Source organism: Exophiala oligosperma, assembly GCF_000835515.1.
Source record: "Exophiala oligosperma strain CBS 72588 unplaced genomic scaffold supercont1.2, whole genome shotgun sequence".
Lineage (NCBI taxonomy): Eukaryota > Fungi > Ascomycota > Eurotiomycetes > Chaetothyriales > Herpotrichiellaceae > Exophiala > Exophiala oligosperma.
Genome location: NW_015622819.1, coordinates 1,768,362 through 1,789,828, shown reverse-complemented (window position 1 = coordinate 1,789,828; position 21,467 = coordinate 1,768,362). Strand labels below are relative to the sequence as shown.

Below are 21,467 nucleotides of genomic sequence, written 5' to 3'. Positions count from 1 at the left end.
TGTCAAACTCGATCCTGTCGGCCAGACCTATCGAGTCCACCCCGAAAGTGGACGCACCGGGTTGCGAGCCGTGCCGACGTCCAACGTGAGCCACCGTCGACCCCTTCTGGACCGGGATCCAGGTTTCCAATACATTTGCAGTCGGCGCGTGAGAGTCACCACGGGGTGGAGAGTCGGCAGGATCGGAGCATCGTGCCTGGGATCGGACCCTGCCGCGCGGGGGATCGAAAGCCGCGAGAGCGTGCAACCTGGGACGGATCCGTCGGTCCCGCCGCCTGATGGTACCGCCGCCAGTGCGGACTTGGGGGCTCGCCTCGCCTCGATCGGGTCCAAAATCGCCTACACTTTGGACAAGCTCAAGGGGTAGAGGGAGGATGACGGCTCAACAGGGAACGAGGGGACCTGCCCCCTTCACCGGGAGAGGCCCAAGCAAGTCTACTGACAATCCAGCCCGACAATCTCGAAGGGGGTTGGTGATTGTAACGAAGCGGGCCTCCTTTTTTTCCCCTTCCTCTTCGCCCTGCAGAGAGTCGACTCCCTGGGAATGAACGTACCCCGAGAAAGACCTCCAAACAAAGCGTGTGGTGTTCATGCGGCACACCGTCACTGAACGATGACAAGAAGCGCAAACGGCCCTCATTTTTCCATTGGCTAGCTTTCGGCTGGGGAAGACTAATAATAAATTGCAGTCCCTGATAATTGACAGTATACTTACTGTCTGTACGTGTAATGTGAAGCCACGATTGAAAAAAAAGGCTTTGTACAGTTACTTGTACACGGAAACTGCAAAAGGGACCAGGTTTCATACTCGTACACAAGTATTCATTTCAAGAGTAGAATTATTTTCTTCTGCTTTTCCTTCATCACACCCCCACCGAAAGAAAGGGCTGGACAAGTTAGCAGCCCTTCTTCTTCTCCTTCTTTCTCGCCTCTGTCCATATTCATCTCAATTTCCCTATCAATGAATCTGATCGACTCGAGCTAAACCCCCAACCCCCCCGATATATTGCTCGAACTCAATGCATCCGGACGAGGTCATGCAGGCCATTATACAAAAACCCAGCAATCTTCACTGCTGTACAAATAGTACACCTTCATTCAAGCACGAGTACAAGCCAGTGGCTCCAATGCCCGTGCCGCCTCCTCCTATTTTCTTTTTTCCCTTTTTGACAAGAATAAATTACACAAGACAGAGATCGAGATGGGAATGATCGCTGCAAAAGTTTTGAAAAGAAACACAAGGAGCGGATGGCCCCCCCATCTCCATTATGCTCGCTGAAAGATGCTGGTACAGGGTTTTTTTTCCCATTTCCGAGGAGACATGAACAAGTTGTTTGCTGATATCGTGATCAGTAATAATCACGTGCAGCCTTTTGCAATTCAATCATTCTCCATCCTCTGGTCTCGGGATTGTTGACTTCTTCGGGTAATCTGGTCATACCAATGGCATATGTGACCAGTTGGACCTTATCCTCCATACCAGCAGCAAGTTCGTTCGTTTTTTGGTTTCGGTAGACGTGAACCTCTTGTGTCCGGCATGTGATGATAAACACTGGAATGTCGCCTGGCTCGAGTAACCTGGCATTTAGGATGTCGACGTGTCTGATGTCAAGTATCCGTCCGTCCGACTTAAGTCCAGCCTTGGTGTACTGTTCCATCAGAGCAGAATAGACCTGGAATTGCGCCGCCGATAGCCAGACCTTGAGTGTCTCAACATCACCCTTGACGTATGCATCGAGGACCTCAGGGAGCATGAATTCCCGCAAATCTCGCAAGAATGGCTCTAGTTGGAAGTTGGGATCAATCTCTCGGAATTTCTTGATCACCATCGCAGTCTCATTTTCGGCGAAAAAGCCTGCAACTCGATCTGATATTGACCGGGCTGTTGAGATGAAAGGATTCTCCGACTCTTCATATGTTTGTTTCATATTGAACAAACCTTGCATCATTTTGGAATTTTCCTTGAAGCTGTTCCATGACTCCTTCCAGGCCGAGTCTTTGTGAACGGTAATGTTGGTTCCAGCACTAGAGAGGAAAATGTTAGTAATACTCAAAGATTACCATCTCTGCACTTCACTTACTTTGGATCCTCGACCATTTCTTCCACAGGTTTTTTACCAGATTGCGCTTCTTTCAGGAGTTGAGCCTCTCGCTTCTTGCGCCGTTCTTCTTTCTCAACCCAGCCTCCATATCTCGAACTACTGCCGTCGTCGATAGCTTCGGAGATATCTTTGAAGGCCTTGGTTTCTCGGATGGGGCGAGTCGCTTTCTCAATCCCACGGCCAGTCGCATTCACACCGGATCGAACACCTTGGACTACCTTGGAATCCCATGTCCATGCTGCACCCTGTCCAATGGCGCGACCTGCGCCTTTGATGACCTGCGAAGTACCCTTGGAAGCAGCCTCTGACGCTTCTCTGGCTCTTCGTACTGCATCGGATTCGGTGAACTGTTGCACTGAACCGGATAATTGTTTGGTCGACTCGTTCCATTCCTTGGAGGCTTTGAACTCGGTTCGGAGGGTTTCGGTAAAGACTTGCCATGGTGTCTTGTCTCCATGAGGTGGTGGCGGAGGTGGCGGTGTTTTGTCGTCCTTTTCCGATTTCTCGTCCTTGTTTTGTTTCTCCTCTCCCTCTTTCTGTTCTTCGCCACTGGCTTTGGCTTCTTCCTTGGGCTTTTCGTCCCGCGGAGGATCCCTGACTTCTTGCTTGGCTTCTTCTTTCGGTTGTGGCTGTTGGTATAGGGCTCGTGAAGTATGTAGAGATCTTAGGAGAGATTGAGAGGGGACTGTGAGTCGAGGAGAGAAAGGTGTGAGATGTATAGAGGAACTCAGAGGAGATGAGGATGTGTCGGTGGTCGCCGCCGTTAATCTTCTGTAGGCTGCTGTTCTGCCAAGTTGTGCTGCTCGCAACGAGGCGATGGACGATGTCGCTGTCACATAATGACGGACACCATGAACTGGTGCACGGCGCGCTGCGATCATGCCTCTAAAATACAAAAACAACTCACGGCACAGAAAGGAATCAAGGGGCCGAGTTGAGAAAAGGAAAAAAAGACTCTTGTCGAGCTGCGGCGGCATTGATGGAGAAGAAGATGACCGGAGAAAACTAATTGAGATCGGCCCTCGGCTAACTTTCCAACCACGGTTCCCTTCTCAATCTTTCTTTTCGGTACCTCCAGGTACTCTGGCTACTCAACCTGGACGCGCGAGATCAGTTGTGGTATTCCGTTGAAGCTCAGTACCGACACATACACGAGCCTGTAGACATGGCTCAACCGCTCCTCTCCTCGATGTGCCGGACATGTCGACTATCATATCTTTCTACGGCTCCCATTCGACGGCCTTTTGCAACGACTGTCCAGAGATATGCTGAAGGAGCAACTCCCCTCTCACCACGGAGGGGATTCGTCGTCGACCGAACCGAACCTGAGCCTGAGAGCGCCGACAAGTTGTTCAGCGACGCCCTCCGGAGTGTCGATCAGTCCCAAAGTCCCAGCTCCGACACCATAATCCGCAACCTGGCCCGGTCAGCACGAGACGAAGCGGCCACTCGACCGAGCGCCCGACTCCACGTCGACGAACCGTACCACATCCACGTGTACGCGCACAAGCACAACATGCACATCACATTCACCGACCCTTCCCACAATCCCATTCTGAGTCTGTCTTGTGGGAGCATCGGACTGCGACACGCCCAGAGAGCCACGTACGACGCCTGTTTCCAGCTGGCGGCGTACACCTTCCGCAAGATGGTGGAAAAGCAGTGGCGCGTAGGCGGCAAGAAAATGACGCAGAACCCCATGCAGACTCTGGCCGATATCAGGAGACCCGGTGCGCAGTACGGCGGAGCCGGGATTGAAATCGTTCTGAGAGGCTTCGGGCCTGGAAGGGATGCCTTCCAGAAGGCGCTGCTGGGTACGGAGGGAAGAATGATCAAACCGCTTATTGCAAAGGTGACGGACAGCACGAGGCTGAAGTTTGGAGGCACAAGGAGTCCGAATGTTAGGAGGTTGTAAGGAGCTTGCCACGACATGCTAGCTCTTGTTTTACTTTTACTGTATAAAAAGAACGCATGAGGTTCGGAAAGCGCAAAAAAGAAAAATTTGACACATGTAAAGATATGCTGTTCGAAGCAGAACCCATTGAGAGACGGTAAAGTCCAAAAACAAATACTCCATGCCTCGGTGGAAGGGATTGACTCACGTATGAATACACATATGGGACTATTTTCACTATGGACAATTGACGTATACGCTCCAATGCCAGAATTTTTGAGACTCACCAATGACTTTTTTCAATCTCTTTTCTTTCTCTATATACATCTAATAGCCTCCGGGAGTTGACGAAAAATAGTCTCCGCCACTCACTGGACTCAACCTCGACCCGCTGCCCGGTGAGCTATTGTTGCTCGACTTCTTGTCCTGCGATATCATCAAGTGCGGACTCAGATGGCTTTGTTTGTTGGTGAATCCCACGCCAGCAATGACTCTCCGTAAAGCACCGCCACGGGGATCGACCCCGATCATGAATCTGGCCAGGTCCGAACACAACTCGAAGTCGGATTTTTGCCGCGCCAACTTCATGAGCCGAATGACGTTGTCCTCGAACTTTTGAGTATCATAGCTATCAGGCTCATCGTCCTCCTCCAAGCCTTGCAGGACGATCAGGTATCCACTCGCAGTCTTCAAATCTTCGAGTTCGAGGGCTTGCTCGAAGAGGGTAAGCGGTGGCGGGAGGTGGGCGAACAATGTCCTCCACGAACTCAGCTCCGTTTTTCGAATACACTGAACAACGGTGGAGAGGTACGTCGTGGGGGAGAGGACGAGTTGCAAGAAGGACAGAACCGCAGGTAGAGGGCCTGGCGAGTCGTCGTCTTCCTCCACTTTGGCCTTTCTAGTTCTGTCGACCTCATCGTCAAGAACGTGGTGCAGCAAGATCTCCAGGGCATGCGGGAAATATGACAAATTTTGGTACTGGTTCGCCAGACCAAAAGCCGCTGCTGTATCGTGTTCTTCGCACAACTGGTGGCGAAGAATGTAAGGCAGGAAAAGCTGTGTGCGTATCCCTGACCTAAATTGTGCAAAATTGACATCCCGGCGTTGCAGCAGTTCAGACTCGATGCCTAACACCACGCCCTTTGTCAATAGGATCGACAGGGGGTAGAAATCAACAGACATGGACAAGAGTGCTGATGTACCAAGGTCACCTTCCGCCGCGTGATATAGCAGGTCACGTACGTCGGGCCATAGCCTGAGTTCTTCGCCACTAAATATCCAAAGAGAGTCCCTCAGCGAGTAATGATGTTGACTCTGCATCGTAAACGCTGAGCCTGGCGAAGGGGTTGGAGGCGCAGACTCTTCCGTGCCGGTGAAGTTGAAATAGATCTGATCGCGCATGAGGATGTAATACTCTACGTGCTGAGCGACGACACGCATGTCGTATTTCAATTCATCCTTCTCGTTCCGTGACGACTGCAACAAAACCAGTTTATCATCCACGAGGAAGAGTACAGAGGCATACTCGACGTCGCGCGAAGGGTCACCATTGCGTAGCTGGCTGTCTGGTACGACCCAACTGACAGAGCGCACTCGGCTGGGTGCTCTGACGATGCCGTGGAAGGCTATCTGCCCAACCTGGACAAGTTGGGCGCCTCGATCAGTAATGTTGAGGATATAATGGTAGAGGATATTTTCATAGGTGTATACAAGCAACGAGTCTTCGCCCGAGGGACCCACGAACACAATTGGCATCGAGAAAGCCTCACTGTGGAGTGGTGTCCGTCCTAGGTCAAGGTCGCGGGAGTACAAACGCAAATCGTACCCGGTTGCGTTTTCTGTGGCCACGGCAAGGATGTGATTGAACCAGCACATGCCTCCGCGGACTGCGAATGAGCTTTCGACGGCAAGGTCGGAGAACGTTTTCCAACGTCCGCTCTGCAAGCTATAATGAGCAAGACCTCGACGGCCGGCGATGGCGACATATCTGCCATCTTGCGAGATGACGCACGATTTGATGGGCCATTGATTGTGCAGATATACTGGCGGGTACGGAGCGTGGTGCCACAGGGATGCTTCGTTCGAGATAGACGTCAAGTCTGGAAGCTCATGGCCTCGATATACTGTCAATTCCTTTGGTGTTTGGAGGAGCGCACGGACAAGATTGGCGCATGAGAAACAGCCCATGGCTGCGCTGCGAGACATTTCAAGCTTCCATATCCGGTCGTCATTCGGCGTCGTCAGGAGAATTTCAGCTCCGCTACTGATCCAATTTGCTCTTTGAACAGAAAGGAGTAAGCTCTCGTCGTTAGACTCGGCATGGGACAGATTCGAGTGAAAGGTCGATGCACCCTCTTTCCCAAAAACAGACCAAGTTGACCAACCATTTTCGTAGCCCGCGAATAAACAATATCCATCTGGAGACCAAGTCAAACACGTTATAGCACCACGAGACGATGGGGATGTTGAGGGCTTGAACGTATGTGACAGAGGTATATTGCCGACATAGTCTTTGGCAGCGTAGCAGATGATCTCTCCAGCAACGGTCGCAACCGCAATAAGTGAGAAGCGGGCGTTGATGCTGGCGTATTTTGCTGCAGATGATTCTTCCGGCTTGTGGAAGCAATAGCCGTCAAACAGTCGTGTCGAAGGTGTTGTTGATGATCGCGAGGAGGGAGTGGAGTCGTCTGAAGATGGAGCTCGTGATAACTGAGGTTTGACTCTTTGGACTGCACATGCATGGCCATCAGGAGATAACCAGACCGAGAGATTCATTGCGCGGTCATGAATCATGCTCGACAGACCGGATTTTGTGTCGAGCCATTCCATCTTGGACAGCAACTGTGCAACAGCATGTGATCCATCCTTTTGCGCCTCCCAGCGAATGCACTGTACAGCTGCGGGTTTGACAGTAGCCACGATTATCTCCGAGTCCAACGCGATGAAAGAGTTGATACCAGCGTCTATCTTGATAGCCCGCTTGAACCGGAGGAGGACTTCAGGGACGCCAGCAGTGTCGTCTGCCCCAAAAATACGCATTACGTTTTGACGTTTTGCTTGGCTATACCCATATTGCTGTTGCAGCGCGCGAGCAGTCTGGTCGCTTTCCACGGAGTAGGTAATCAAATAGCTTTCCGTGGTCCTGATAACAACCATCGTCGCGTCTGGCTTGAACAGAACAGATACATTGTATCCGTAAGTTTGCAACGACTTTCGTGATCTAGATAATGAGGCGAGCAGGACGACTGGTCGAGTTGACCACAGATCAAGTCGTGAAGGCGTGATTGTTGTGAATAGATGATCATTTCGTGCTGCTTGTAAATCCTCGATGCCAGATGCTTGGTCGATGCCGTTAAGGTCGGTTTTCTCGTCGTCATGACTCGCTTTGGCTAGGCCCGAATCTCTTTCTTCTGCAACCGAGTTCGGGCCATGGTATGCAAAGACTTGAGGCACACCACATGGCCAATACATAATTTCCAACCTTACTGTCCAAGGTCATGTTTGAAAGAATTCATCTCTGTATTCCCAATGGTCTGAGTACTTGCACCAGCGCACGAACGCGATGACATACCACAGGTTATTGTCAAGTCACGAAATATCGACTTGTTTCTGCTCGCGAATACGCGAAGTTATGGATGAACGTGCCAAGTCGGTCAAACATTGATCCGGACCTTTGTCCGTTCGCATCTCCCAGTAACACGGAGAGCGTGAATATCAGAGTATCTACTGCATACCTAAAGTCGTCCCAAATACGATATGACCATATTCTTATTGCCATGAGTGTTGCGATGCAGATGCCTTGAATCACTCGTCGAAATTGAATCTCGGTGGTACGCCTGGCCAACCCAGGCTCGCCTTCTTTTGCGGCCAACCAGTCAAGTTATCCTCTTTCATCTTTTCTCGTGCTCGATAACGAGAATGGCAATAGCACAGTTCTTCCGGGCTTGGTCACTCTCTGGTCTCCTGGTTTTCACGTATAGCAGGATTCACATTCTGCCCCCCACCTGTTGTACTTATCAGACTTGGGCAGGGCACCGTGAAATGTTATGCATGTTCCCTGGCACGTTTTCCCGAAACAACCCACAGCTTAAGCTATCGGACGCTATCGGACAGCGTCATACGCGGCACCTGGTTACAATTGCCAGAAATTGGTGCTAGAAAATGTCCTCTTTGCCCAGCCGTCGATGCCCACCGCTGCCCACTTTATCAGATAATCTCCAGCAATCAGATTATCTCGATCATCAGATAATGCGAGAATCGGAGGAGGAACAGGGGTATATCATCTTAACTACCTCCTACCACCCACACAAGGGACCCTCATCTACGCATCTGATTAGCTCACTCAAGCTCATCAGACGAAGTATATGGCTAAGACTGTCTTCTAGAAGCATAATGCCCATAGACCCTGACCTCGTGGACGGGGCCGCGGAATTTTTTCTGCAACCCAAGCATCCAACATTGTTCCGAAGGTGAAAATGCCTGCTCTGGCTCCTGCTGTTGCAAAAAATAAATAGCCTTCCCGGTCATGTACAGAATCCTGTGTTACTATTCCCCAGACCTTACACACTTGATTTATAGATATCCCAATGGCGACAATTACCGCAGCGGCTCCTCAACCAACTGGGGAGGTTCTCCCTGTCGTGGAGAGGGAGATGGAAAAGTATGCTCAAGATCCTCAGAATGTTCATGAGGTATCAGACGACCTTAAATCCGACTCGGATTCGAGCTCTCAGCTCAAACAAGATGGGGTGAAGAGAGTCGAAGTCATCACCACCGTCTGGTCTAAGCAGGTGTTGATGCTCATGTTTGTCCTGTATGTTCGTGATGTCCACGTTTTTCCACACCAGCCTACACCAGCCTAACCGCAGTACAGGCTATATCTCGTCAGCTTCAGCGATCAGCTGCTCCAGTCAGTGCAAGGCAACCTCACCCCGTACGTGACCTCGGCATTTTCCGAACACGGACTTCTCTCAACCGTCAGCATCGTCGCTACCATTCTTGGCGGTGTTGCAAATCTCACCATCGCAAAAATCATCGATATTTGGGGACGATGTGAAGGCTTCCTCGTCATGCTTCTGTTCATGGTGATCGGCATGATCATGAAAGCAACTTGCCAGAATGTGGAAACATATGCCGCTGCTCACACTTTCTACTGGGTTGGTCATATCGGACTCGGTTATGTCATCAACGTGATGCTGGCCGACATGACAACTCTCAAGGTTGGTTTCCCCGGGTGCCGATGTGCTTGAGCTAGAACTCACTGTGATTCAGAACCGGATGATCATTTTCTCTATCAATTCCACTCCGCTTTTGGCCACCAACTTTGCTGGCCCCAGAATTGCAGACCTTTTCTATACCCATGTGAACTTCAGATGGGCATTCGGCGCATTTTGCTTTATTCTGGTCGGGTTCTGCACTCCAATCGTCGTCGTTTTCTTCCTCAGTCAGCGTAAGGCAAATAGATTGGGGATCGCGCCTGAAAGGGTCAAGTCTCGAACCATCGGGGAGTCTTTGCGGTATTATTTTGTCCAATTTGATGGTAAGCCGCTCTGTCAGATAAGCTGCACGACCTCCTTATGCTAACATATTTCCTGGGACAGTTGTAGGAATCTTTCTCACCACAGCCGGGTGGTCACTTCTCCTCCTTCCGTTCAGCCTTGCCAATACCGCTCCGAATGGCTGGAAGACTGGATATGTGATCGCCATGATCGTGCTTGGAGTGGCGTGTCTCGCTGCCTTCGTTGTCTGGGAACGCTACTTTGCCTCTGTGGCCTACTTCCCATTCAGATTGCTCAAAGACCCAACAATTCTTGGAGCCTCCTTGCTCTATGGGATAATGTTCATTTCAATCTAGTCAGTGGATTCCCCGCCCTATTTTGAGATCATTGACACTGACCCGCTCTCCCCAGCTGCTGGGACGCATATTATTCCTCCTACCTTCAAGTCGTACACAATCTGAATATTACCAATTCAGGCTATGTGCTAAACTCATTTTCGCTGATGTCTTCTTTCATCGGTCCATTTATTGGATTGTGAGTTGGTCCCGTCTTATCCTACATTACTGCAGAAAGTTGACTTCTTCTAGCCTTATCCGCTACACCGGTCGCTACAAGTGGATTTCGTACTCAGGTATTCCATTCTGCGTCCTGGGCACTGCACTACTCATCCACTTCCGTCAACCACATTCTCACGTTGGATATCTCGTCATGTGTCAATTGTTCAACGGTATTTCCAGCGGCATCTGGGCCCTTACGGCTCAGCTTGCCGTCATGGCCTCGGTCAGTCATCAAGAAGTCGCCGTTGCTCTTGCCATGTGGGGCATGTTTGGCAGTATCGGCGCCTCAATTGGTCTCGCCATTGCGGGAGGTATCTGGACCAACATCTTGCCTACTCAGCTCTACAACCAGCTGCCGGAGGGCAGTAAAGATCTTGCGCCTTCAATCTACGCTTCACTAGTCACTCAGCTCTCATACCCAAGAGGAAGTCCCATTCGTGACGCAATCATCGCAGCTTATGCAGATGTGCAGAGGAAGATGGTCATTGCCGGAGCTTCGTTTATTCCACTCTTGTTGGTTTGTATCATGGTGTGGAGGAATATCGACGTCAAGAAATTGGAGCAAACTCACGGTAAGCAAGCGAAGGGAAATGTGTGGTGATCGGAACGAGTTGAGGCTAGAACGACATATAGCAAGAGAGAATCCAACCATAATCCATCCCTAGGTGTGAATACTTTGGGTCCACCATCCTTCTACTCTTCTTTACGGAGAAGACAGACGTTACCTTTATTTGCTGGAATCTCTCTTTGCTGCAGCATCTTTGTCTTTGGCGATACTTTCAAGCTCTTCCCATCTCCAGACCTCATTTTCCCTTAGCTTTCCCGGAAAGAATGTGTCTCTCATGCTCGCGCCGATATGGTGGTACTTTTCTTCCACGGCGAACAGGGTGTCCATGGCTTTGGTCTTGCCGATGACCTCCACAAAGGTCAACGGAATCCCGTAAGCCTGGGGGGATCGTCTCCAACCGGCGACGAAGATGTTTTGAAGGATTCCAATGCCGCCGACAGCCAGCAAAAACCAAGTATCTCTAGAAAGGCCGGCAGCGGTGATCAACACCAGGATCCAGAGGGCCGCAAGGACGGTGACGGAAACCCTGGTCACCCACGAGGCCGAAACGTCGACGTTGGTCTGACCGGCCGCGAGATCTTCGAGGTCCAGGCCTTTACCGTCGCCGAGGACGACGATGGCGTGTTGGCTTCCATTGCCCCGGGTCAGGATCACGGTTTTGGTCGATTTCTCCCGGCACGCCCACTTTTCCTTCTTCCACTGTGGCAGGCAACCAGAGACGAACGAGAGAAGGATACCCGCCGCGGTTATCAACAAGATACCCCAGTCGCCGTGAATGCCAAAAGGGATGGCCGCGATACCCAACTGAACGAAAGCCGTCGCAAATCCGAGCCAATACATGAGATCATAGCCCGGGTATCCCTTGGCTGCTAATTCGGCCTTGTACACCGACACACAGAGACCGGCTTGGGATGGTGGTGGTACATCGTCGCTTCTTGTTCCAGGGCCGCCGCTGGTTTTGGCCTTGGCCTTTCGCTTGTCCTCCTCCCAGCGCTGATCGATCATCTTGGCGAGATGCACTTTGACGTCCTGGTGAACCCATGCTTCAAAGTCTCGAACAATACGGCCGATGATCCAACTGGTGTTGTCCCGAACGTAGCCCGACTTGCCATTGATCACCTTACAGGCACAATCGGGAAGTGGCATCAACTTGTTCTCTCCGATGGCCGAAACCACCGCGGTGATGGCGTATGCTACCCATCCTGTTGTTGTTTATTGTCAGTACCCATAGAGATTGACAAATCCTTGGGGTTTGAGAGATTGAGATCGAGATTGGTAGGAAGTGAGTGCAAGTCGGAGGTGTTTTTATATATACCAAAAGAGAATGCCACGGGGGTTATGCCAGAGCCAGAAAGTTGTGCCAAGGCACGTAGAACGACATCACCACCGAGGATCAACAAGACCGAAAAGACGTCGCCGGGAGTTTTCCATTGTCTCAAAAACTCTTGGGATGGGAGATCTGGGTTGAAGTTGCGTCGGAAGAGGTCTGTAGATAATGGTGCCATTGTGTTTCTACAAAAGGCTCACTCGAATAAGACCAAACGGTTGAAACAACAAGAGACAATCACCGTTTCTTTTCAGGGAGTACGGAGTAGAATTAGTCGTAGTTTGCTGGGTCACACATTTCGCCCGCTCCCTCGCTTGCTGGATGGCTGGCCGGCGCTTATGTGGCCTGGCCAGGGCTGATTAGGGCGTGGCTGAGAGGTGTGATACAGGGGGTGTAGTGTGATAGAACTATTGGTAGACGAGAATTGAACGTGGCTTGAACATCTGTTACGGAGGCGGTGTAGGTACGGAGTATGGGGATACAGGTTAGGAGGCTTACAGTATTAGCAGCGGTATGCCCATTCTGTTCCGAGTTTGAAATGCTGTATATGTATGCTTATGCAACATTTGTCAGACATTACCTGGTATGTATGGAGATGTAAATAGTCATGAGCATTACTTTAGAGAACGACAACTACAGAACAACAAGTACAGTAGAACCCCACGCTGGGCCTAGGCTGATGTCGCTCTGTGCTCGCCCCTGGTCTCACATTTCGTGGTCTAGATGCCCTCGCGTTTCTTATCAGGGGTGTCTCTGCTAGGACCACAATTCAATCGTCAACATTTGCATCCAAGCCTACTCATTCCGATATGGATCTAGAATAAAATCAACCCATTCGTTCCAATCATCATCAAAGTGGCCACAGGCAAATATTGCCCGGGAGTACTCCCAGTAACTTGGATACCAACCGGCAAACTCCCAGTCAATAATCGTAATGCGACAGTCTTCTTTCGTCAGATTAACCAAGACGTTTTTCCGCTGAACATCCCCGTGTGTAAAAGTAGGGGGGTGTCCAGTCAGAACCGAAGGAAAGGCTCGACGATAATATTCAGCTTTTCCGACTGGGAGGTCGCCAGACGCTAGATATTTCTTGACGAGGCCACCGTTCAATTCTGTCTCCGTCTTGTATGGACCCTCAAGCCTAAGGGATTCCTCTTCCTGTCCCGTACAGAAAACGTGGTCTCGGAGAGGCTGACAGCCGAGACTACAATACCCATCGGGAGAGGGCAATTTGCGTAATTCGGTCAGGGTTGCCTTGATCTGGAAACAAACAGTCTGCTTCTGCGCCAAATCCAAGGAAGTCCAGATTAAATCTAGACGAACCCCATTAATTCTTTCCCTGACAATATAGTTTTGACTGCTTTGGGCGTCCTGAAAAAGTGCATAGACTTTCGGAACGACGACGGACGTCGTATTTTTGAAAAACATCATATTCCAGCCTTCCTCAAGGTCGACCTGAAGGCCGTATTTCACGACAAAATGCGGACCGACACCGACGACCCGACGAGCTGACTGGTCACAGAGAACCTCGGTCGAGTTCTTGATTGCGTCCATGGCCGGGAGTTTTCCTTCATGAGGCACATCCACGGGGGGGTGCGTAGTAAGGAATTTGAAGAAGTTCCATCTCGTTCACGGTGCAGGACCATGCAGTGTACTGAAGAATATGGAGATGGATCTCGGATTCGACTGGACGAAGGAGTATGTTGACGTACTGAGTCTTGTGTACTTACTATGAGTCGGACGTGTTCTGGAGAGCCGGGAATTTACCAGATTTCAGTTATGAACTGGTACACGTCAACTGCGCCCGGCGTGCAGACATGGTTGCAAGATGAATCGCAGTCAGCTAATGAGGCCGGTGCTAAGACTGAGTATGACGGTGAGAAGAAGTTGAGCAAACGGCGGAGGGGAGGGTAAGTCACTTTTTAAAGCGGCACGGTCGCGGGTCATCCCTCAATTTGAGGGTCGAGTACGGAGGATCCACGATCAACAATACCGTGTACTTGGATCCTGCCTGGTGCTTCTTTGGACAGAACATCATTGAAATTTTGTAGCTTGTATCTTTCGTCACCCTCCAACACAGTCCGCCTTTGTCAATATGGTACGTTTCTGCTGTCATGTCTGCGTCTTGAACTGCATTCTGACATTCCCAGTCTCTGGGAGACTCGAAAAAGCGCCTGGCGCTGTCGATAATAGATTTCCTCTCGACCTCTCTCAAGGATGGCACCCTCACTGCAGACGATGCAGACAACATCGAGATCGCAAGCAACTGTATCGCCGAGGCCTTCAAGGTCGATCCGGCAGACAAAGCTGCCGTCTCAGAAGCCGTCGGATCACAGTCCCTCCTCAACATATTCCAAGTTTACGAGAAGCTGAAGGGCAAAGGCTCGAGCTCTGATGCAGCCCCTCCTCCCAAACCCGCCGAGCCCAGCCCTATCAACCCCGAAGCCGAAAAGCTCAAGAGTGCTGGAAATGCCGCGATGCAACAAAAGGACTACAAGACTGCTATTGACAAGTACACTGAAGCCATCAAATTCGCTCCTACGAACCCGATCTACCTCTCCAACCGCGCTGCTGCTTACTCCGCAAGCGGCGACCATGCCTCCGCCGTCAGAGATGCCGAGTTGGCCGTGGCAGCCGACCCCAAGTATACAAAGGCGTGGTCCAGATTGGGTCTGGCAAGATTCGCCATGGGTGACGCCAAAGGTAGTGTCGAGGCATATCAACAAGGCATTGACTTTGAAGGCAGTGGAGGCAGCGATGCAATGAGAAAAGGTCTAGAGACTGCAAAGAAAGAATTGGCTCGCATGGAAGCAGAGGAAGCCAACATGCCCGAGGATGCGGTGGACGATGCGCCCGGGAACACTAGAGGTGGCGGTGGAATGCCCGATCTATCCAGTCTCGCTAGTATGCTTGGAGGAGGAGGTGCCGGTGGTGGTGGTGGTGGTGGCGGAGGAGGAGGTGGTTTCGACTTTGCCAGCATCATGAACAACCCTATGTTTGCTTCCATGGCACAAAATATCATGCGCAACCCAGAAGCGTTGAGTGGACTTATGAACAACCCGACTATTCAGAACATGATGAACAATCGACGAGAAGGCGGCGGAGGAGGAGGTGGTGGTGGTGGCGGCGGCGGCGGTATGCCCGACATGAGCCAGATACAGCAAATGATGCAAGATCCTGCCCTCGCTAACCTGTGAGCACCCTTATCCTTTCTGATCCCAAATCAACCAGTCCGTACTGACAATCTCTCCAGGGCACAACAATTCATGGGCGGAGGTGCCGGTAGAGGTGCAGGTGCGGGACGAGGCGCGGGCAATCAATAAAGAGGATGTGGTTGTTTCGCCAGGCACTTGTGAGTCAGCATGAAGGAATATGATACACCCAATACAATGGATTACATGATAAGACATCTACATCTACCTTAAGACAGGTATCTCTTGAGGTTGAGAGGATGCACGCCCTTCGAGGCCGAGGCTGCGTAGGTAGTCTTATTACTACACTATTCAGCATATTTAGGCGACCTCGATGATAATGTCTTCCAGTACACCAATGATTTGCCTTCCAAGTTGTTTCATCAGGACAGAGTATTCGCATACTGCCTTGCGAATTTGTGCCAACAAATGACTTGTTCTCGTTGCGGCTGTCGTTGCGAGACTTGGCAAGTAAAGAAAGACTTGAATACCTGATGGGAAGCTTCCAGTCTTTACGGTACAAGTAAGTATTACCGATGCCGATGGTGCTAGTGGTAGATAACATCTGTCTCTATCTCAAATTCAGCCCACCGACATTCCTCGCAATAATGATAACAGTCTTTGTTCGGCGCCTGGCATTGCTCACTACGCAACCAAGATGTTGCGCCAGGACAATTAGCCTCTTGGAATCGAAGCAACTGTCCTAAAAAGGCTCAGACTGGTGGTGCATCAGCTTCCACTTTTTCTAACACTACGAGTATTCTGTACCGAGTACTGCGTACTTGTTGGACAATTAAATCACTCCCCACTTCCTTCTTTTTTTCCCCGACACTTTTCTGCCTGACATCATACTCCGTACTGTACTCGGAACCCACAACCTGCGACATCATCGCCGCTTCTGTTCGAGCTGAAACAGTCCAACACAACTAGAGGCTCATGTGCTTGAGGCTCCCGGAAGTCTCCGTCAATACTAATGACAAGGTAAAGCTCAAAGCTAGGTAGGTTTTGACTGTTCCAAGTTCTTGTTACGAGTTGTACCGTTCCATGCACGCCATACATACGCAACCCTCGTTGGTAGCGTCCTTATCCCTGTTTTCAGATCCCACCACATGCGTCCATGATTGGATGGCGCAAACTAATGCTCCAACGGCCAAGCTGTCTCGGAAAACCAACCCATCGTAGATGGCGATAAGGGTATGGAGAAGCGAGTATGGAGGAGGCATTTTGCTTTTGCTTGTCCTCAGCTGTGTAGTAACCACACTAGAATTGCCCCGCCTTATCACGACTATGAAGCAAGCTTGTCTGCTTATCCCACAAACTGGGTCTTGGGTAGGGAGTATTTGCCCCTCCTTCTACCAGTAGTTGGTCTCATCTTTGGAAAACCAAAAGCAAGCCAATGACGAAAGATGAGGAGCTTCCAGATACGACTGCCGCGAGTAGGTATCAAGCTTCCGAACTGAGCATAACTTTGCCAGGACCGCTGATTTCTTCGAGTCTTGCTACCTCGTACAATAGCTTGTGTTGTTTGAATCCTTCGACTATCACTCATCTCCAAAGGAAGATCCTATTCGAGCTCCGTTGCACTTATAAGGCTGGCTACCGGAGACATACATCCACACATACGTACGCACACGCAATCACCTACACCAGCACTCGCTTATGAGGCTTCTGGAAAGCCTTACAACAATTGATCCGACACGAGTCGAGTAATACACTACCCTTTACAGATGCGCACATCGTCCTGTCGCTATCTATCAGCATTGTATATTCCGATCATATAACAACAAACATTCTAAGACTCGAGGGAAGGGCTAGAAGTGAGATAGCACCTCCAAAGCTGCTCAATGTCACAATGATAGTCTCTGGTTTCACCTTCCTCCTCCTCACTTTCTCGTTCCACGCTTTAGCATAGTAAGTGTCTCTGTTCTTGAAAACCGCATCTCAATTGCACTACACATGCATGATTGTCAACAATTGTCCATACTAACATTTTTGACCCTCAAGCGACTCTGGGTTCTGGACACCGTCCCCAACGATATCAACAACGGCATGGTGGACACCGACCACGACGTCATACTGGTCCACCTGGACTCCAACCACGACATATACGACATGCTATACACAATCAGATGTCATTGTCACCGTGACATCCTACCTTCCTTGTCCAGTCACGTCGACGGTGGTATACTGGGAGTGCTGCGATCAATGTGAGACGAATTGCTACAACACACCTACCCCGACACCGACGCACGGAGGAGGTGGCACGTGGATCGGTACGACGACAGTGACTTCCTACACGACGATAACGCCAGGTCTGGAGATGACGACGACGAGTAACGGGGTAGTGATTGTGTATACTTCCGCAGCGGCGGAGAGCACGACCACGGGTCCGAGTATAGTCTACGTTACGAGCAATGATTCCATGGGTCAAGAAGGAGGTATGCCTAATCTTTGGTCATATGGAATGTGGTTGGCTTTTGTGGCGACCGTAATGATTCTCTTATGAAGAAGATGATGAAGACAAGACACCAGGGTAATGAGGAACAGAACAACTACCAAGGCATGGGCAGGACAGACTTGTCCCTCACAGGTGCAAATGATTATCTAATGCATATATGTATGTAATGCTTAATGAGATATGGGAATGATGAGCACCTATGAATCCGCCTTTTGAAGCAATGTCTGCATCTACGAGTAATGAATGCCTAAAGGACTGGCATTTCCTCTGACAAAAAGAAGAAAAAGCTTGGTGCGATAAGCTTATCGTAATCCCAGGTCATTTCTCCTCTCCAATTGGTCAAAGTGACTTGCGTGTGAAACTCAGCCCTCGTCCTACTCCTACTTGGGGCAGCTAATAACCCTGGTCTTTGGCACGAGTAGATTTGTGCTCAATTGTCTCGAGAGGAGTACCGTTACTCCTTTACTCTTGCTTTCTCCCATCGTCATAAACCTCATCCTTTGGACCACATGTCTCTCGCGACTCTTGGTCATCATGGCAATGCTACTGACGATATCTTGATCAAGCATCACTCACTCACTCCCTTCTGGCTGACTGATTGACCGACTCACCTCGTCATGCCTCCTGGACCATCAAACCCTCGCACCAATTCTCGTTCTTCTCGTCCATCCAATTCGTCCCGTGGTTTCAGCCATCAATTCCGCCTGAACCGTCAACGAGGCGAGACAGAAGCGCTCCTCGCGTCCCAACATGACGAGGAAGATGTCGCCGACAGTGACGGTCTGTACCCGCCCCACTGTACGTGGACGAGCGCGCACCGTGAACCTCCTCGTGCCGCCGACCCCTATGGAAACACTAACTGCAATGTATACGAGAATATTCATCGGTGAGTTCCACTAATTTTTCAGGGGTGGATAAAACTGACGGTGCAAATCAATCAAACAGTATACGAAGAGATATCATCAATAGTATAGGTATGACTTGCTATCTACAACTGAACTTACAATTACTCCGTACTTCGTACAAAATCCCCCTGACTTGAAAATCTCCCACAAAAATATAGATGATCCTTATTCTCTCGAACAACTCAAGGCGCCGCGCATGAACATCTCAGTGGTTCGGCCGCTGGTGGACGCTTTCTACGAAATGCAGGACCTCTCTATTGGTTCGCTGCCATAACCCCTTCGAAATCTGAATCAGGGACTCCTGCTGACTTGTCTCAAAGTCTACTGCCTTCTTGTCAACCGCATGCAATTCATCCGCGAACAGTCTTACGCAACTCATCATCAAACAGTGAATCTCACCAGAGCTCTACTCTGCGAATTGGTGGCCGAGAAGATTCTTCGCAGGTACAATGAACAAAACCCCGGTCCGCGAGGACTCCTCAAGTTGGCAAACATCCTCGTAGCAGGATTTGAACCGTTCCAAGGAGCCCCCGACGAGGTTTACCAACAAAGTATCCACGCCATGCACTGGGCCAAGCGCGAGCGAGGCGGGAGGATCGAGAGAAAGTTGACCGCTCTAGAGGTTGCTATCGTTAGTGCAAGCAAGAGCTTTCTGGCCAGTAGTGCATGCCAGAAGGTCGTTGACGCGATATACCGAGGAAAATTGGTTTACACTCCCAACGCCTTTGTCGATATCATCCCGGATCACTGGAAGAAGCGACCCATCTCGTTGTACGATCCACGGCGAGCACCGTTACTCAACCAGTATCGACTGATCGTCCCACGGACGCGAAATCTTATCGAGGTGTGCCAGTTCGTCATGCTTCTAGTACTGTATCTGGTGGTGATGGCTGGCCGCGAAAGTCGGATGAGAACGGATTATACTGTCATCGAGGCGGTTTTTGACGTGTATGCATCCGGTTGGGTATGCTGGACCCCTATACCTGTCGGGCTGAGACTAACAAAAACAGGTGCTCGATCAACTCGCTTCCATCCTGGAGCACGGTTGGGTTGTGTACTCACAAAACCTGTGGTCATTCCTCGATGTCATATTTTGCTCTCTTTTCATGGCGTACCTGGTTTTGCGACTGCACGCATTTCGGATACATGATGAAGAGCAATCAATACTTTTGGCGCGGACGGCCCTCGACATCTTGAGTTGCGCGGCCCCGGTTTTGATACCACGGCTAGCATTCAACATCATGTCGGAGAATCTGCTATTTTTGTCGCTCAGAGCTATGATGTCTGACTTTATGACACTTACTGTTCTTGCCGTATGGTGTTTTGCTGGGTTTCTTTTGAGTTTGAAATGGCTGCATGCCGGTGCCCATCAGGTAAGTCGTTCAACTTCATACATTCTCTTTGCTGACCTCCTCTAGTCTGTGACAATTGGCAAATGGATGATATGGATCTGGTTCGGTCTTGACGGCACTGGCATCGATGAGTCTCCCGACTTTCACTGGTTCCTTGGTCCAGTATTGATGGTCATGTTCGCCTTTTTAGGCAACACGCTCTTCTTGACGATACTCGTGTCAATGTTGACAAACACCTTCAGTAGCATCGTCGGCAATGCTGTTCAAGAAATCCAATTCCGACGAGCAGTCCTTACCTTTGAAGGGGTCAAGTCCGACGCCATCTTTGCGTACCTGCCACCATTCAACATTCTCGCCCTTTTGATCATGCTGCCGTTGAAATGGATTATATCGGAGCGAATGTTTCACAAGGTCAACGTTGCTGCGGTCAGAACACTCAACTTGCCCGTCTTGTTGCTTATATCGTTGTACGAACGAAGAACCTTGTGGGTGACAGACAAGAGGTACAAAAACAGAAAGATTGACTGGAAAAATCCCAATGGTCCGAAAGCGACGGCTGGACAGTATTGGGCCATTTCGAGATTCACCGTGCATGGAGACATACATGCAGTGTTTGACATCGACCCACCCCAATCTGTTTTGGACAAGATCGCGGAAGAAGACGATCTGGAAGGCTCTGATGGTATCAGTAAAGCCCTCGGAAATACCTTGAACAGCGGGCTTGGACAATCACCGGTGTCGCGACGGCAGACCTGGGCGTTTAACAACGATCAAGCAAGATCGGTTAGCCCCAAAGAGACAAAGCAGAAGCGTCGTAGAGATTCTCAAGAGCCTGAGCGCATCAAGAGGGAATTTGCAGACACCAGTGAAGCTGAAGAAGATGAGACCGGTCATCCCCGTGGGTATCGGAAGCCCAAGAGAGGCGAGCGAATGGACTCTTTAGTAGACTTCAACGACGAGGGGGATACTGGCACCCGCCTTCTGGAAGCAAACGCAAGGCTTCACAAAATGGAGGAGTCGATGGCAAGGATGGAAAGCATGATGGCCCAACTCTTGAACGTGGACGCTGGCGACGCGAGTTCGGAGAATAGCGAAGGAAAGGCTGAGTTGGCCCAGGAATTGCGAAACGATTCGCTGAAGTGATGGTGGTTCGTCGGGGATTGTTTGGCGTTCAAGCAAGCGACAGTCAATCATGAATCAAGTTGGATGTATTATGCAGTGAGATGGATAATTATGAGGTTGTACTGGAGAGATACTTGAAGATCGAATTCTCGAAAATAGAGAGGCCTTGAGGGGGTAGAGAAGTACATCCATGTACGGGTCGTAGCTTCAGTACCACTTTACTGCCAAGGAGGTCAGGCATGACCTGTTGTACCCTTTCCATACGGCTTGATTTACTTTCTTCCCCCTTGCACTCCTAGCTCACGCCACGTCGAGTACGCGCATCAGCATATAGGCGACAAGCAGAGGTGAGCGAACAATGATTGCTACGGAGCGGGGTTCGATCCTTCATGAAATGACTGTTGAACAGCGCCGCGATTTTGACAAGACTGAGCAAGTGCTTGTCTTTCCTAGATAACAATACACTACTAGGCACTTCGAGTGTGAGTGAAGG

At 50.3% G+C, this 21,467-nt stretch overlaps 9 protein-coding genes across 9 annotated transcripts; 5 read left to right on the top strand and 4 right to left on the bottom strand.

Annotated features, from left to right (window-relative positions):
• Positions 1 to 795: 795 nt before the first annotated feature.
• PV06_02098 (uncharacterized protein) lies at positions 796 to 3,070 on the bottom strand. The gene is made up of 2 exons (XM_016402745.1): positions 2,082 to 3,070; positions 796 to 2,025 (listed from the first exon to the last, which is right to left on the bottom strand). Exons 1-2 carry the CDS (start codon positions 2,981 to 2,983, stop codon positions 1,350 to 1,352), a joined length of 1,578 nt encoding a protein of 525 aa, XP_016266642.1. The 5' UTR covers positions 2,984 to 3,070; the 3' UTR covers positions 796 to 1,349.
• Positions 3,071 to 3,205: 135 nt separating this feature from the next.
• PV06_02097 (uncharacterized protein) lies at positions 3,206 to 4,283 on the top strand. Its single transcript, XM_016402744.1, has one exon. The coding sequence runs from the start codon at positions 3,268 to 3,270 to the stop codon at positions 4,015 to 4,017; it is 750 nt and encodes a 249-aa protein (XP_016266641.1). The 5' UTR covers positions 3,206 to 3,267; the 3' UTR covers positions 4,018 to 4,283.
• PV06_02096 (uncharacterized protein) lies at positions 4,227 to 7,546 on the bottom strand. Its single transcript, XM_016402743.1, has one exon. The coding sequence runs from the start codon at positions 7,465 to 7,467 to the stop codon at positions 4,324 to 4,326; it is 3,144 nt and encodes a 1,047-aa protein (XP_016266640.1). The 5' UTR covers positions 7,468 to 7,546; the 3' UTR covers positions 4,227 to 4,323.
• A 796-nt stretch (positions 7,547 to 8,342) lies between these two features.
• On the top strand, positions 8,343 to 12,215 carry PV06_02094 (uncharacterized protein). The gene is made up of 6 exons (XM_016402741.1): positions 8,343 to 8,809; positions 8,870 to 9,215; positions 9,268 to 9,535; positions 9,597 to 9,849; positions 9,906 to 10,028; positions 10,082 to 12,215. The coding sequence occupies exons 1-6, from the start codon at positions 8,583 to 8,585 to the stop codon at positions 10,650 to 10,652; spliced, it is 1,788 nt and encodes a 595-aa protein (XP_016266638.1). The 5' UTR covers positions 8,343 to 8,582; the 3' UTR covers positions 10,653 to 12,215.
• On the bottom strand, positions 10,779 to 12,124 carry PV06_02095 (uncharacterized protein; the record flags this gene model as incomplete). The annotated part of the gene is made up of 2 exons (XM_016402742.1): positions 10,779 to 11,821; positions 11,935 to 12,124. 2 exons carry the CDS (start codon positions 12,122 to 12,124, stop codon positions 10,779 to 10,781), a joined length of 1,233 nt encoding a protein of 410 aa, XP_016266639.1.
• Positions 12,216 to 12,741: 526 nt separating the features above from the next.
• PV06_02093 (uncharacterized protein) lies at positions 12,742 to 13,500 on the bottom strand (the record flags this gene model as incomplete). The annotated part of the gene is made up of 1 exon (XM_016402740.1): positions 12,742 to 13,500. One exon carries the CDS (start codon positions 13,498 to 13,500, stop codon positions 12,742 to 12,744), a length of 759 nt encoding a protein of 252 aa, XP_016266637.1.
• Positions 13,501 to 13,945: 445 nt separating this feature from the next.
• Positions 13,946 to 15,562, top strand: PV06_02092 (uncharacterized protein). Its single transcript, XM_016402739.1, has 3 exons — positions 13,946 to 14,044; positions 14,097 to 15,139; positions 15,200 to 15,562. Exons 1-3 carry the CDS (start codon positions 14,042 to 14,044, stop codon positions 15,267 to 15,269), a joined length of 1,116 nt encoding a protein of 371 aa, XP_016266636.1. The 5' UTR covers positions 13,946 to 14,041; the 3' UTR covers positions 15,270 to 15,562.
• An 873-nt stretch (positions 15,563 to 16,435) lies between these two features.
• Positions 16,436 to 17,792, top strand: PV06_02091 (uncharacterized protein). Its single transcript, XM_016402738.1, has 2 exons — positions 16,436 to 17,048; positions 17,142 to 17,792. The coding sequence occupies exons 1-2, from the start codon at positions 16,990 to 16,992 to the stop codon at positions 17,641 to 17,643; spliced, it is 561 nt and encodes a 186-aa protein (XP_016266635.1). The 5' UTR covers positions 16,436 to 16,989; the 3' UTR covers positions 17,644 to 17,792.
• A 294-nt stretch (positions 17,793 to 18,086) lies between these two features.
• Positions 18,087 to 21,170, top strand: PV06_02090 (uncharacterized protein). The gene is made up of 6 exons (XM_016402737.1): positions 18,087 to 18,481; positions 18,541 to 18,569; positions 18,659 to 18,760; positions 18,821 to 19,464; positions 19,511 to 19,873; positions 19,919 to 21,170. The coding sequence occupies exons 1-6, from the start codon at positions 18,213 to 18,215 to the stop codon at positions 20,993 to 20,995; spliced, it is 2,484 nt and encodes an 827-aa protein (XP_016266634.1). The 5' UTR covers positions 18,087 to 18,212; the 3' UTR covers positions 20,996 to 21,170.
• Positions 21,171 to 21,467: the final 297 nt, after the last annotated feature.